The sequence below is a fragment of the Pezoporus flaviventris genome, unplaced genomic scaffold (genome assembly GCF_033815535.1).
Source record: "Pezoporus flaviventris isolate CSIRO_AGI_PZ_B2104156 unplaced genomic scaffold, CSIRO_AGI_Pfla_v1 ptg000007l, whole genome shotgun sequence".
NCBI lineage: Eukaryota > Metazoa > Chordata > Aves > Psittaciformes > Psittacidae > Pezoporus > Pezoporus flaviventris.
Window position 1 is genome coordinate 95,796,171 of NW_026892555.1, and position 12,656 is coordinate 95,808,826.

The 12,656-nt window shown below is 41.0% G+C and overlaps 1 protein-coding gene across 6 annotated transcripts in view; it reads left to right on the forward strand.

Annotated features, from left to right (window-relative positions):
• The first annotated feature begins 6,007 nt into the window (after positions 1-6,007).
• The window catches only part of ATP9B (ATPase phospholipid transporting 9B (putative)), a 170,133-nt gene continuing 163,484 nt past the window's right edge, over positions 6,008-12,656 (forward strand). For 2 of the 6 annotated variants that reach the window (XM_061449600.1, XM_061449601.1), the window contains exon 1: positions 6,010-6,239. In XM_061449600.1, coding sequence (XP_061305584.1) covers positions 6,145-6,239 — 95 coding nt within the window. In that variant the 5' untranslated portion in view covers positions 6,010-6,144. Of the gene's footprint in view, positions 6,240-8,236; positions 8,342-12,656 lie in introns of all 6 variants that reach the window. The other 4 variants (XM_061449604.1, XM_061449603.1, XM_061449605.1 and 1 more) reach the window with 4 other exon arrangements.

A 12,656-nucleotide genomic window follows, 5' to 3' on the forward strand; every position in this document is an offset into this window, starting at 1 on the left:
ACAGTAATATTTTAGATTATTATTATTTTTACTTCTTGTTGGTGTTTTTCAAATCATTGATTCTAGTGTATAACTGAATTGCATGCTACTTCATTGTCTGAAGTAATCTTTTAAAACAAGGATCCTCTCAGGGAAAACATTATTTCCAACTTGTTCTTTCCCATAGCACGACAACATTTTGTCACATCCTACTGAGACGGATCGAAGATATGAAGGCACTGCTATTTGAATTATGAAAATTGATAACTGGAGCTGTTTTAGCTCCCTCTATTTTGTGTTTTTTTCTGCTCCCTCACTCTGACAGTGTAAGAATTTTTTTGGTTTAGTCTTCCTTGCTGCATTTAGCTCTTCCTATAAAATAGGATTCTTTCTGTGTTGTGCTCAGATTTTAACAGTGGTGTGGGGTTTTTTTTGTTTTGTTTTCTTTTTAAGCTTCTAGGTGCCCTGGACTGATTTGCAATTTGCTGAAAATTTGAAGACAGATACTGAGCTGGTTCATCACTGAGTAAAAAAGTTCCATGATTAAAATGGAAATGCAAGGCGGTTTGAAGGATGAAGTGAGAAAATACCTAGTATAAAAGTAATGTAAATTTTATATCATGTATCATTACATGAAGCTTACTGAAACTAATTTATTTTGGTTTCTATTCAGCTAATTTTAGAATCACTTTCACTGATTTACTCCAATATAACCGATTTTATAATTTGGCTCCAAGAAGGATAGTGTAGAATGAATTAGCTTCAAACTGCCTTTTGTTTTCCTCCCCCACCTCATCCCCCTTACCATAGCCCAGACTGGGTGCATAAACAGGATTAGGAGGGAGGGAGCACTTAACCTTGAATATTTACAGCAGAAGTAGAATGGTAGTGAAAGTATAAATTATTATAAAATGCCCTCTGGGGGCATCAGGCAGAACTAGTTACAGATAGGTTCTGCACCTGTAGCAGATACATGCAACAAATGCAAAACAGTTTCCATGCCAGCTCATTCCTAGTTAAACCAAGAGTTCACAATATCCATAAATCATAGGTTCTGGATCCCTGCTGCTTGTTACAAATGCAAAAAGATGCAAACAAGAAAGAAGGAAAGGATGATACAGAAGGTTTATTGAAGGTTTATTACAGAATGTGTTAATTCTCCTTATTATCATAAATTTATGTCATCATGATATTTAAGTGACAAATGTTATTTAGCCAGTACTTAATATTGAATGCAAAAATATTTCTTTCCAGAAATGAAAAGGTCTTTCATACAGCAATATAACACCTGCCCAAAATTCTTGACTAGCAAAATCTGGATCAAAAGCAAGTTTATTCTGTGACCTTTCAGGATTTTCAGGAAATATGATTTTTAAAATGCATGCATATCTGCTTTCACATTAAAAACGCTTTCATATAATTTTTAAGAATTTTCTTTACAAATTGTATAACAGGATTAGATGATAACCTAAAGGCAGAACTGAATGACAGATTTCACAAAAAAGTCTCTGCCCTAAAAAACTTTTAACATGTTATTAAAAATGCTGATATAAAAAGGCAATTGGAGTGATCAAGAATCTGAGATTGTGATATATTTCCAGCAACTGTCTTAACTGCAAGAAAATGTATGTTGGAAGTAAGCAAAACTGCATGGATTTAAAACTATAAATATTCCATTTTGTCATTTTCTTGGCAACTGATTTACTAAAACCATGTCATTTCCTTCTTCTTAGAAGGCTTTCTGGTTCAAAGCCTCTCTGCACACAGGTAATAGTGAAGTACTTATCTTTTAAACCCTTAAAGTAGTCATAAATAAAATAACGATTTACAGAATACATGAGACTCAGTAAGAAATCAAGACTCTAAAGGCATTTATGGTTCCTAATCACTGTCCTATGCTGGAGCATTTACAAGTCTGCCAATAATAAAGCTTTTATTACATATTTTAGATCATGTATTTTTCCATACATATGGAATTTACAAATATGTGCACATAAATGACCAACACTGGAGATACAGTCCAAATAATGCGGTAAATAGACATATAACCGAACAATCAGAACAAAATTTCTGCAGAAGCAAGTTAGACTACTTACTTGTGAAGTATGTGACTTCTGTTCTGTTCAAAAACTGTTCTGCTACAGGCTTGAATCAAATAGAAGTCTCGAAGAAATCACTTTAATTGTCTTGGCCTCAGTGAACTGCAGTAACTTCATTAGCCACATAAGGATTCTGAATATATAGCTGTTAATATTGAAACTATAACATTGTTAGATGTGCAGAATTGTAGTAACAAGAACCATGAAAGCACCTAGGACTGGCATAATTGTTAGGAATTATCATCATGAAGTTCCCAACAACTGAAAAAAGGGAAATATAACCCCCATTTTCAAGAAGGGGAAAACAGATGACCCGGGGAATTACAGACCAGTCAGTCTCGCCTCTGTGCCTGGCAAAATCTTGGAGCAGATTCTCCTGGAAGGCATGCTAAGGCACATGAAAATCAACAAGGTGCTTGGTGACAGCCAGCATGGCTTCACTAAGGGGAAATCCTGCCTGACCAATTTGGTGGCCTTCTATGATGGGGCTACAGAACTGATGGACAGGGGTAGAGCAGTTGATGTCATCTACCTGGACTTGTGTAAAGCGTTAGACGCTGTCCCACACGACATCCTTGTCTCTAAATTAGAGAGACATCAATTTGATGGATGGACCACTCAGTGGATAAAGAACTGGCTGGATGGCCACACACAAAGAGTTGTGGTCAGTGGCTCAATGTCCGGCTGGAGACCAGTAACAAGTGGTGTCCTTAAGGGATCGGTGTTGAGACCGGTCTTGTTCAACATCTTTGTCGCTGACAAGGACAGTGGGACTGAGCGCACCCTCAGCAAGTTTGCTGATGACACCAAGCTGCGTGGTTTAGTTGATACACTGAAGGGAAGGAATGCCATCCAGAGGGACCTTGACACACTTGTGAGGTGGGCTGATGCCAACCTTATGAAGTTTAACCATGCCAAGTGCATGGTCCTACACCTGGGTCGGAGAAATCCCAGGCACAGCTACAGGTTGGGCAGAGAAGAGATTCAGAGCAGCCCTGCAGAGAAGGACTTGGGGGTGTTGGTTGATGAGAAAATGAACATGAGCTGGCTTCAGTGTGTGCTTGCACCCCAGAAAGTCAACCATATCCTGGGCTGCATCAAAAGGAGCGTGACCATCTCAAGGGAGGTGATCCTGCCCCTCTACTCTGCTCTCGTGAGACCCCACTTGGAGTACTGTGTTCAGTTCTGATGTCCTCAACATAAAAAGGACATGGAACTGTTGGAACAAGTCCAGAGAAGGGCCATGAGGATGATCAGGGGACTGGAGCACCTCCTGTATGAAGACAGGCTGAGGAAGTTGGGGCTGTTCAACCTGGAGAAGAGAAGGCTGCGTGGAGACCTCATAGCAGCCTTCCAGTATCTGAAGGGGGCCTATAGGGATGCTGGGGAGGGACTCTTCATTAGGGCCTGTAGTGATAGGACAAGGGGTAATGGGTTAAAACTTAAACAGGGGAAGTTTAGATTGGATATAAGGAGGAAATTCTTTCCTTTTAGGGTGGTGAGGCACTGGAATGGGTTGCCCAGGGAGGTTGTGAATGTTCCATCCCTGGCAGTGTTCAAGACCAGGTTGGACGAGGCCTTGTATGATACGATTTAGCGTAAGGTGTCCCTGCCAATGGCAGGGGGATTGGAACTAGATGGTCTTAAGGTCCTTTCCAATCCTAACTCTTCTATGATTCTATGCTGAAACTTTTCAGGGTTGCATTTGATTATTAAAACACATAAAGTACAACCATCACTGCAGAGCAGGCAGAAAGCAGGCAGAAGGCAGGCAGTACCACACCGTAACTTAATATGCTGCACGTGAGACTTGCAGCAGTCTGCTACCCATACCCCGGGCAGTCCTAGTAAACTTGTAGCCAGCAGTACAAGAAAGAAAGTGATTCTTCCCCTCTTTTTGGCAGTTGTATGACCATTATCTGGACTACCATGTCCTGTTTGGTCTTCTCATTACAAAAGGATACTGTCATTCTGTAATGAGTCTATGAAAAGGTGACCAAGATGGTCAGAGGGCTTGAAGAGCATGATGTATAAGGAGAGGCTGAGTGCTCAGCATCATCGGCTTGGAGTAAAAGAGGCCAAGAGGAAACTTTGTGGCTGAATACAACTATGTAATGGGGCAGTACAGAGAAGATGGAGCTACACTTTTCTCAGAGGCGCATGTTTACCAGATGAGAAGCAACAGAAACAAGTCAAAACATGGGAAATTCTGATTACTTATTAGCAACTTCTGTATCACAACACTGCTACAGGTAGCCCAGAGAAGTCACGGAAACACTGTGCTATCCTTGGAAGTGTTCAATACTCCATTGCACATATCACTGAACAACCTGGTATCAAACCTGGTGTCTTGGAGCAGGGGCTTGGTCTAGATGACATCTGGACATCCCTGCCAACCTAAATTACAATCCTGTGATTCTATCAGTGTACTACCCTCAACTTTATGCTTATCACAGTTTCAAAGCTAAATCTCTTCCCCCTTTCTGTCGTTTTGGAGTGCAACCCTTCAAGTACCTAGCAAAGTTTTGTCACATATGCCCAGCAGAGAGATTTTCCCCTTTTATTCCCATATGAGCCTTGGGGCTCCTAGTTAACTTGCTCCTGCTCTCCAGGTTCAAGTGTTCTCTGTTAGTGAGTTCAGTAACCACATAATGAGCTTAAAGTCAAAATAATGCTTGGAAATTTGAGCTTGGCAAGCTATCTTAAGCATTGCCAGTACCTCATAACCTTCACTCCAGCAGACAGGAGCATCCTTCAGCACACACTGTGTATTATGATGCCTCAGTGCTGACCATTATATTTTGAAATTAGGAAGTTTAAGGCATTTTGCAAAATGACTAGTGTACAACTAGGCAGTGAAACATGGCTTCCTACCATACTATTGTTAAGAAATGTGAAATCTTCTGTTGGAAAGATGACCCCAGCAATTTATAATATTGAAGAGAAGCAAAAATCATCAAGAAAAGTTTTTGCCACCTATCTTTCATTGAATTTTGTGTTCTGCTCTACGGACATATTTTGCTGCTGTCCTTCAGTGGAAATTTTTTTGAATGAAAATTTTTCCTTGTAGATCCTTTTTTATTTTTTTATTGGATACATCTTCTACCTTGAATATCTATTGAGAAAAAAATACATTTTCCTTTTCTCTCCTTTTGTGGAGTCTTCCATATTTGTGATGGTGTAAGGCCTTTTGTTCCCCACAACATCTGATTTCAGAGGAATATCGAGGGATAACATCCTACAGTAGGTCTATGAACACATCTATCTTCCGAACCAGTTTTTGTTCCGCGGTGACTTGCGTATTGATCTTTCCCCTGTGAAGTCCCACAGACGGGTTCATTACCCAGCTTACAGAATGTCTATTTCCACGTGGCAATACCTCTGGCCCACACAAACTGTCTCTTTTTAATGGCAGGGAACAATCATTACCAATTCACAGAGCTTTAATTTGTTCTTGCTGATCACACGAGTATCCACTGACATCCAGCATGGGTGACAGCTAGTCATTGCCACCCAGGAGATGGAAGGGGACCCTTCTTAGAAACTTAAAAAGTAGCAGGCTAACTGAGGAAAACCACTTTGGGGTTTGTCTCACGCAGTTCCCATTCAACCCCTGAACTCTGGTGTTCCTGTGAAATATCCGTGTTCCCCATGCTGCCAGGCCTGCAGATCCCACCCGCACAGCCTCTCCATGGCTCACACGGGTGGTACTCCACGAGCTGAAAAATTAAACTTCACCAACCTCAGCGAAGGCTCGGGGTAGACCACCCGGACGCACCCCGGCACCCCAGGCCGATCCCAACTGAACCGATCCCGACTAGCGACCACCACTCAACCGCTCCCCCAGGCACAGCCTCTTACCCTCCCTCCGACACCCCCGTGGCCACGCCCCCTAGCAGTGACTCCGCCCCCTTGTTTATGCCGAGGCCCCGCCCCGCTGGCGTTTCCTTCCTCCTCAGCTGGAGGTGGCCGTGACGTCAGGGGTGCTGTCCGCACCTCGCGATCGGCGGGGCGGGGGTGGAGGGGAAGCGGACTGGCGCGCGGCGAAGGGGGGGGCGCCCCCAAGATGGCGGACCAGATCCCTCTGCACCCGGTTCCGCGCAGCGCCCAGCGGCGAGCGGCCTATTACACAAGCGCCGCCACGGCGCAGAGGCACAACAGGTATGGGTAGGGGTGGTGCGGAGCGGCTGCTTTTCCCTCTTCCCTCCTCCCCGCATCTCTAAGGGCGGGCGGGGCGGTGTGTGCCTCTCACAGCCCCGTGGCCCTGTGGGGCTCCAGGACCGCCTGCCCGGTCCGTGGGGAGGGTGGAAAGGGGTAACGGCTCCCCTGTAAGGCCGAGAACGGGGGTGCCGGTAACCTCTTCCAGGCCTCCGTGGGCATGGACTCCCCCTTCGGCCCCCGCAGGGGAGGGCGTCCCGCGCTTCCCTTCGCTCGGCGGTGGGGTCGGGCTGTGGCGGCGGGCGGTGCCGCAGGGCCCCGCGGGAGGATGCGCAAGGCGTCCTCCGCCCCGCCGCTCCCGGCGCCGGACCAGCTCCCTTCGGTGCGGCCTTCGTTTTCCCGGTTCCCTGGGGCGCCGCAGACGGTGCTGCGCTACTCGGGTTCTTTGGCAGTAGTTCACTTACGAGCGGGATAACCGCGTTGGTTGGGCTATTTGGGCGTCGTTAGTAAAGGGAAGATGTACTAGAATGTAAAAAAATTACTTCAAATTTCTTGAAATACACCGTCTTGGGGGCTAAGCAATTTGAAGAAGCTTGTTTAAAGGTCTGCTATCAGATGAAGTTTTGAGGCAAAGATTGACTGTTTGCTTTCCATTATTCGGAATAATTTCTAGGTATGTGAGTAGGGAAAAACTTAGCTCCACATTTTGGCTATGTCCATTGGACAGCACTCTTACAGTGGAGGGTATGATTGTAGTTAGTTGTTTGAGTTTTTTTTCTCCTTCTCTTGTTTTTTGTAGAACACTGTGGACACAAGGACTGGAAGGAGCAGTTGTAGGATCTCAAGTAAATGGACTTTCTAAAAAGAGTAGTTGGTGCTGTTGTTCTAATTCAAATACGGTGGTAAATCTCTTTCACCAGTAAAATGTATTTAGTTCTCCTAAATAGAATAACTAGCAGAAAAGGTAGTTCAAAGCTGTGCAAAATAGGTTTGGCTTTAAGTACATTGTATTTATTTTTAAACTGGATAAAAATACTTCTTAGTGAACACTAACAAGCTTGTAGGACAGTCTGCCATAGTAGTTTTCCTCATCCTGTAAATACTTGAATGGCTAAAAATTTGTAACATGTTTGTCCTCTGTTTTGAGGTAGGGCATCATTGTCATCATCTGTTCCTCAGAGACCTAAAGCAGGGGAAGCTCTTGCTGGAATCTGTAAGCCTCTCAGTAGGTATTCTGCTTTGGAAGAATAAGGGAAAGAGGCGAATTATGTAGGCAAAAACTTAATGCAAACCATAAAAGGTGGTTCTGTTGAAGGTTACCTAGGAGTGTTTTGGTGATCGGAAAAATGCTGTAGATGCAATGGGTTAAGTTCATGAATCAGGTAGATACACAGGTTTATTGAATGTATGTTTGCAGGCAGCAATTATGGTTATTAATGCTTATGTATGTTTATTATGCTTAACACCTGGCTTTTTAAGCAGATTTGGCAAACTGTAAGATCTAGCAGGAAACTACCGATTCATTATGGATCTGCTTCTTCCCCTCTGTCTTGTTTGACCAACATAACTCCAGGCTTGTGGATGAAATTCTTTCTAGTTCAGATTACATCTTCAGAATTATGATTTTATATAATCTATGTGTTTCTCAAGTGCTGATGATACATAGAATCATAGAATAGTCAGGGTTGGAAAGGACCTTAAGAAGATATAGTTCCAACCCTCCTGCCATGGGCAGGGACACCACACACTAAACCAAGAGTCCGTCCAGCCTGACCTTGAGCACTGCCAGGGATATTTAACTTGTTGATCCTTCACACAAACGATTACCTGGTATTTCCATTACTTATGTTCAACTGTTTGTATGTTTATAAAACATTTAAAAGTTGACAGGCATGTTTATTATGTTTCTTTATTTTGAACACTTAATGAAATAAACTCTTCTGAGCTTTGAGAATGAGAATTACATACACTAACACTGTAGTACTTTATATTTTATTAAGGCAAGTTGAGTAGGTTGGTCATTCTCCTTCAAAAATACCGTGCCCTGGATTTGTGAGAGCACCTGTTGGGTACTTTGGAAGGTTTACTATGGACCTGTAACCAGGGTATGGGAGTGCTTCTGTAGATTCTACCACTGGTGTCTTGTGTAAGGTCAGAGAGGAAATGTAGCAGTGTAGGTAGTCGAACTACAACTCTTAAGTCTTACAACTCTAAGCTTGTGATTGAACTATAACTCCTTGTGTCTTTATGAATGATTCATCCTGCTTTTCTAATCTTTATCTTCAGCACAGACTTTGAAGAAGCGTTGCATTCCTGTGGAAATTGCAGCCAAGGTCCTGATGTTGCAGATACTTAAAATGAGTGTTGAAGTGAAGGCACTGATATGCAGAAAGTTATCACATGTATATATACATGCAGATTCAGTTCATACTTCCAAAGATGTCTAGAAATAATCACATTAAAATATTATAGAGTTGGTATCTCAGATTTCACTCAGTACTGTGTTTTCTGGACCCTCAAGAGTCTTTGACTTGCTGTGTTTTATTTCTTCAGTAAAGAATTTACAGTCTTTTGAAAGTGTTATACACAGATCCTTAACTTCAGTGTGTTAGTGGTTTTTAACTCGAGTTGATTGCCTTTCTACTGTGCAGCATCAGTTAATACAATTCATTGGTTGTAACCTTTAGGGGCCTCAAAGCTAATTTGTAAGATGACTTCTTTTGCTCAAGCTAAGCAGTCTGTAAGAGTCGTTGCCAGTGTAGCTGTAGTTTGTTTTGCAGTGAGGACAAAGACTTTCTCATTCGGTGTTTTTTCTTACTGTGCTTTGTGCTTTTGAGATTATTTTGACAGACTTATAGCACATTATTTAAAAGCTGGAATATGTTTTTCCTGCATACCTAAAGAAACTTAGATGATACATACCTGAGATTGTACATTTCTGCATAAAATTACAGCCATTTAAGAACCATGAGGGGGGTTGGAACTAGATGACCTTGAGGTCCTTTCCAACCCTAACTATTCTATGATTCTATGAAATGTCCCTGCGTATACTTCATGTAAAAACATGGCAAGATTAATACATTTTATATATTCACTTTGTATACATTAAGGCCTGTTAAAAAATTTTAAAGTACATATTAAATGTTATCCATGGTTTAATGAGCATATGCATCTGTTCTGATTTTATTTTTTATGTTTCAGAGCAATTTATTACTTTTTGCAATAGAAATTCAGGTTTTATATCTTCTGCCTTCCGCTACCTCAGAGGGCTAGAGAACCGAGTTTGTGCTACCTCTAAAATCTAGGGAAGTCTGTCTTGAAGCAAAAGGTTGTTTATCTTCAAATCAGTAAAAAAAACCCACCCTGTTGAGTGTATTCAGCTTGAGTAGCTGTAGAAAGCTTGGGGTGATTTTTTCAGCACTTGTTTTAGTACTTTGTCCATCAGCATGAAGGATCTGTTATCTAGAGGAAAAATAGCTGCTGCTTTTTGTTTATATTGTGAAGGGAAAGGAGGACCAGAGAACATCCAGGATCACTTTAAATGTGCAGTGAGACTTGACACACTTGTTTTCATGTTAGACTTGTATTTGTCATCATCAGCTCCAGAGTAATCTGCTGCTAAACACAGGAAGTAAGTTAGCTGTGCTGTGCTTATGTTGTCATGTGAAGTTGATGGAAGGAAAACTGGTAGAATTATAAACTGGTGGAAGGAAGCTGGTGGAATTATAAAGCTGATTAGAAGTTACATGGTGGTCAGCCGTTATTTATGCATAATCAAGATAATTGGTTTGTTCTGCTGTCCTGCACTTGCTGTTGCCAGCATATGCTTGTATTTGGCATAGTAGGGCTGAGGTGTGAGGTGTTGAGACTCCTTAGCTAGTATCAAAAAATCAGGTTTTACTAGTTGTGTCTAATATTCCATACGTTCAGTTGCACTCCAGGTATTCAGAAAGGTGATGTCACGAAGTACACTCACTCACTGGAAGGAATCCTCTTGCATGGTTATTCATAGTATGGGTCACAGTAGTGTACTTACGAATGACCACACTAGATAGATAGGTGATTGCAGTATGACAAGTTGTGGAACAGATCAGCTGCTGATCCTTGTCTCTGTGGTTTGCTTACTGATAGAGCAACTCTCTATTAAAGCAACTGGCTGTAATGTTATTTTTGAAATCTCGTAAGTCATTAGCAAAGAAGAAAATTGCGTAAGAAGGGGAAAAGAACAAAATAATAGGATAATGTGTCCTTTGTCCAGGTAAATGCAGGATACTTGTTGCTTGACAACTGATGGATCATTGCTTATTTCATATAAAGTATATGGGGGGGGGGGGGGGGGAATCTATTCCAGGCAAAATGGAATTTAAGTCTTCAGAACTCAGTTTAATGAAAATTTACATGCTTACCTGATACAGATGTTAAACAAATTTTCATCTTACATAGAAAGTAAGATGATTTAATATAGTATTACTGTTCTGCTGCTTTTAATTTAAACGAAAGCTGTTCCCAGCAGTCCTTCTGGTTACAGTTTCTCAAGGTGTTTGGCTAGGTTTCACACTGACCCACCAAAACTGAGACGCATACAAATGTCAGTGGATAATATTAGATGCATGTACAGTGATCTGTTTAATTTCTGACATTGTCTGAAGGGAGCTTCATTCAAATAGTTTGTTACCTAGTGCCTGCTTTCAGTTCGCACATGTTCTAGTTCTGAACTACAGTGGGATGTTCATAGTTCAGATGTTATTCTTCATATTCCACTGGCAAAATATATGCTGGTTTTCTTAGATTTTTAAGTGTAATGTCTAAGAATAAAACTAATAGGACCTAACATTTCTTGTAGAATGCTGTTTACAGAAAGCTCATAACTTCATTGTAACTGTGGGTCTGTAAAGTCTTGCAAACTGTCCATAATGTTTCAGAAACCAAACATTTATATGTATCAGCAGAGTTTAGCTGTTGCACGGGTAGTATGCAGTTATACTTCCAATTTCTTGCAGTTTTTCCTGAAGTGGTGTAGTTCTTGTGAATCCCTTTCCCTGGGTACTACTGTATGTTTAGAACAAAAGTTCATGCAATATTCGGGCATAGTTTTACAGATTTCATTTTAATCTGTTTTTCTCCCCCACACCTGTTAATTGAACAGCTCTGCATATTTCATTCTGAAAGAGTTTGAAAATGACAGATGAATCTGATGGATTGACAATATTAACATTAACTGGAATTTTAATATAGTTTCTGTGGTAAAGCATTCTGAAGATGGAACTAAATTTACTTCTGAACATCTGTTTTAGAACTGTTGTTGCAAAGTGACAGTAACTTCTTTGAACATCTGTTGCTTGACCAGAGCAATAAATTGTTTAGTCTGGAAACATAAGCTGTAAATGTTTGGGGTTTTGTTTTGGCTTTTTTTTTTGTGGTTGGTTGTTTTTTTTTGTAAAAATAATAATGCTATTAGTATGATCACGTGCTGTATACTCACAGAAATTTCTTAAAGTTAAGCTTAACTGTGGGATTGTGCAGGAATGGGTCCTGCTTGTTAATTGTCTGCATGCGTACTGGCACTTGCTCATATAGCAAGTAACATCCTGGTTCCTAGGAACTCTGGTTTAAACAAAGCATTGTGTCTTTTGTTTTTTTTCCTCTGACATGTGTGTGCAGAACTGTCAGCTAGGTGGATGCACCGTTACAGATTAGTCTAGCCTGCTTCTCTGTAGGGCAGAAATTTTCTTTGCTGGAGGTAACTGCTCAAAGTGAGGTATATTGGTTGTTACTGTGATACCAAAACCTACGAAAGTTACCAGGTTCAGCCAGTAGTTGCTGGAAGTCTTGTAAAACTTTGAACAGCCAGAAGTGGTATTCTGATAAGTTTTTTACATTACAGCTACTAATAGATAGATGTTGAAGTGTATTGGAAGTTAGAATGCATTAAAATAGGTGTAGGTTATGCTATGAATATTTACATATTCATTCAAATACACTATCTTTTGTTTTTAGTATAAGGAGGAAAGGATCAAATGTGGTGCAAAGAAATCTCTGTAGAATTGTAGTTAGGAGAATTGTCTGTACTGTTACACTGTTCTTACCAGGTAAATTGGTCATGTATGTGCTTTTGTCCTTTCTACAGGAGAACTGTTGCCCCCCTGTGTTTTACTGTTTTAACCTGAAATTCAAAGTGTCTCTTGAAAATCAGAACTTCTTCTCTTTTCAGTAACAGAAGTAATAAAAAAATTGATGTCACTGTGTTGCAGGACATACTGTCCTTTGTTATTACTCTCTCCTGAATTGAATCTCTGTCAAAAAAAACACTGTTGTTGTTTGGAACTATGTCCCTAAGTATTTTTTAGGCTGAATTTGAATCTCTTAATTCTGATTCTTCCAATAGAATTGTTTGTGTGGCACCTTTGTAATTTGGATGTT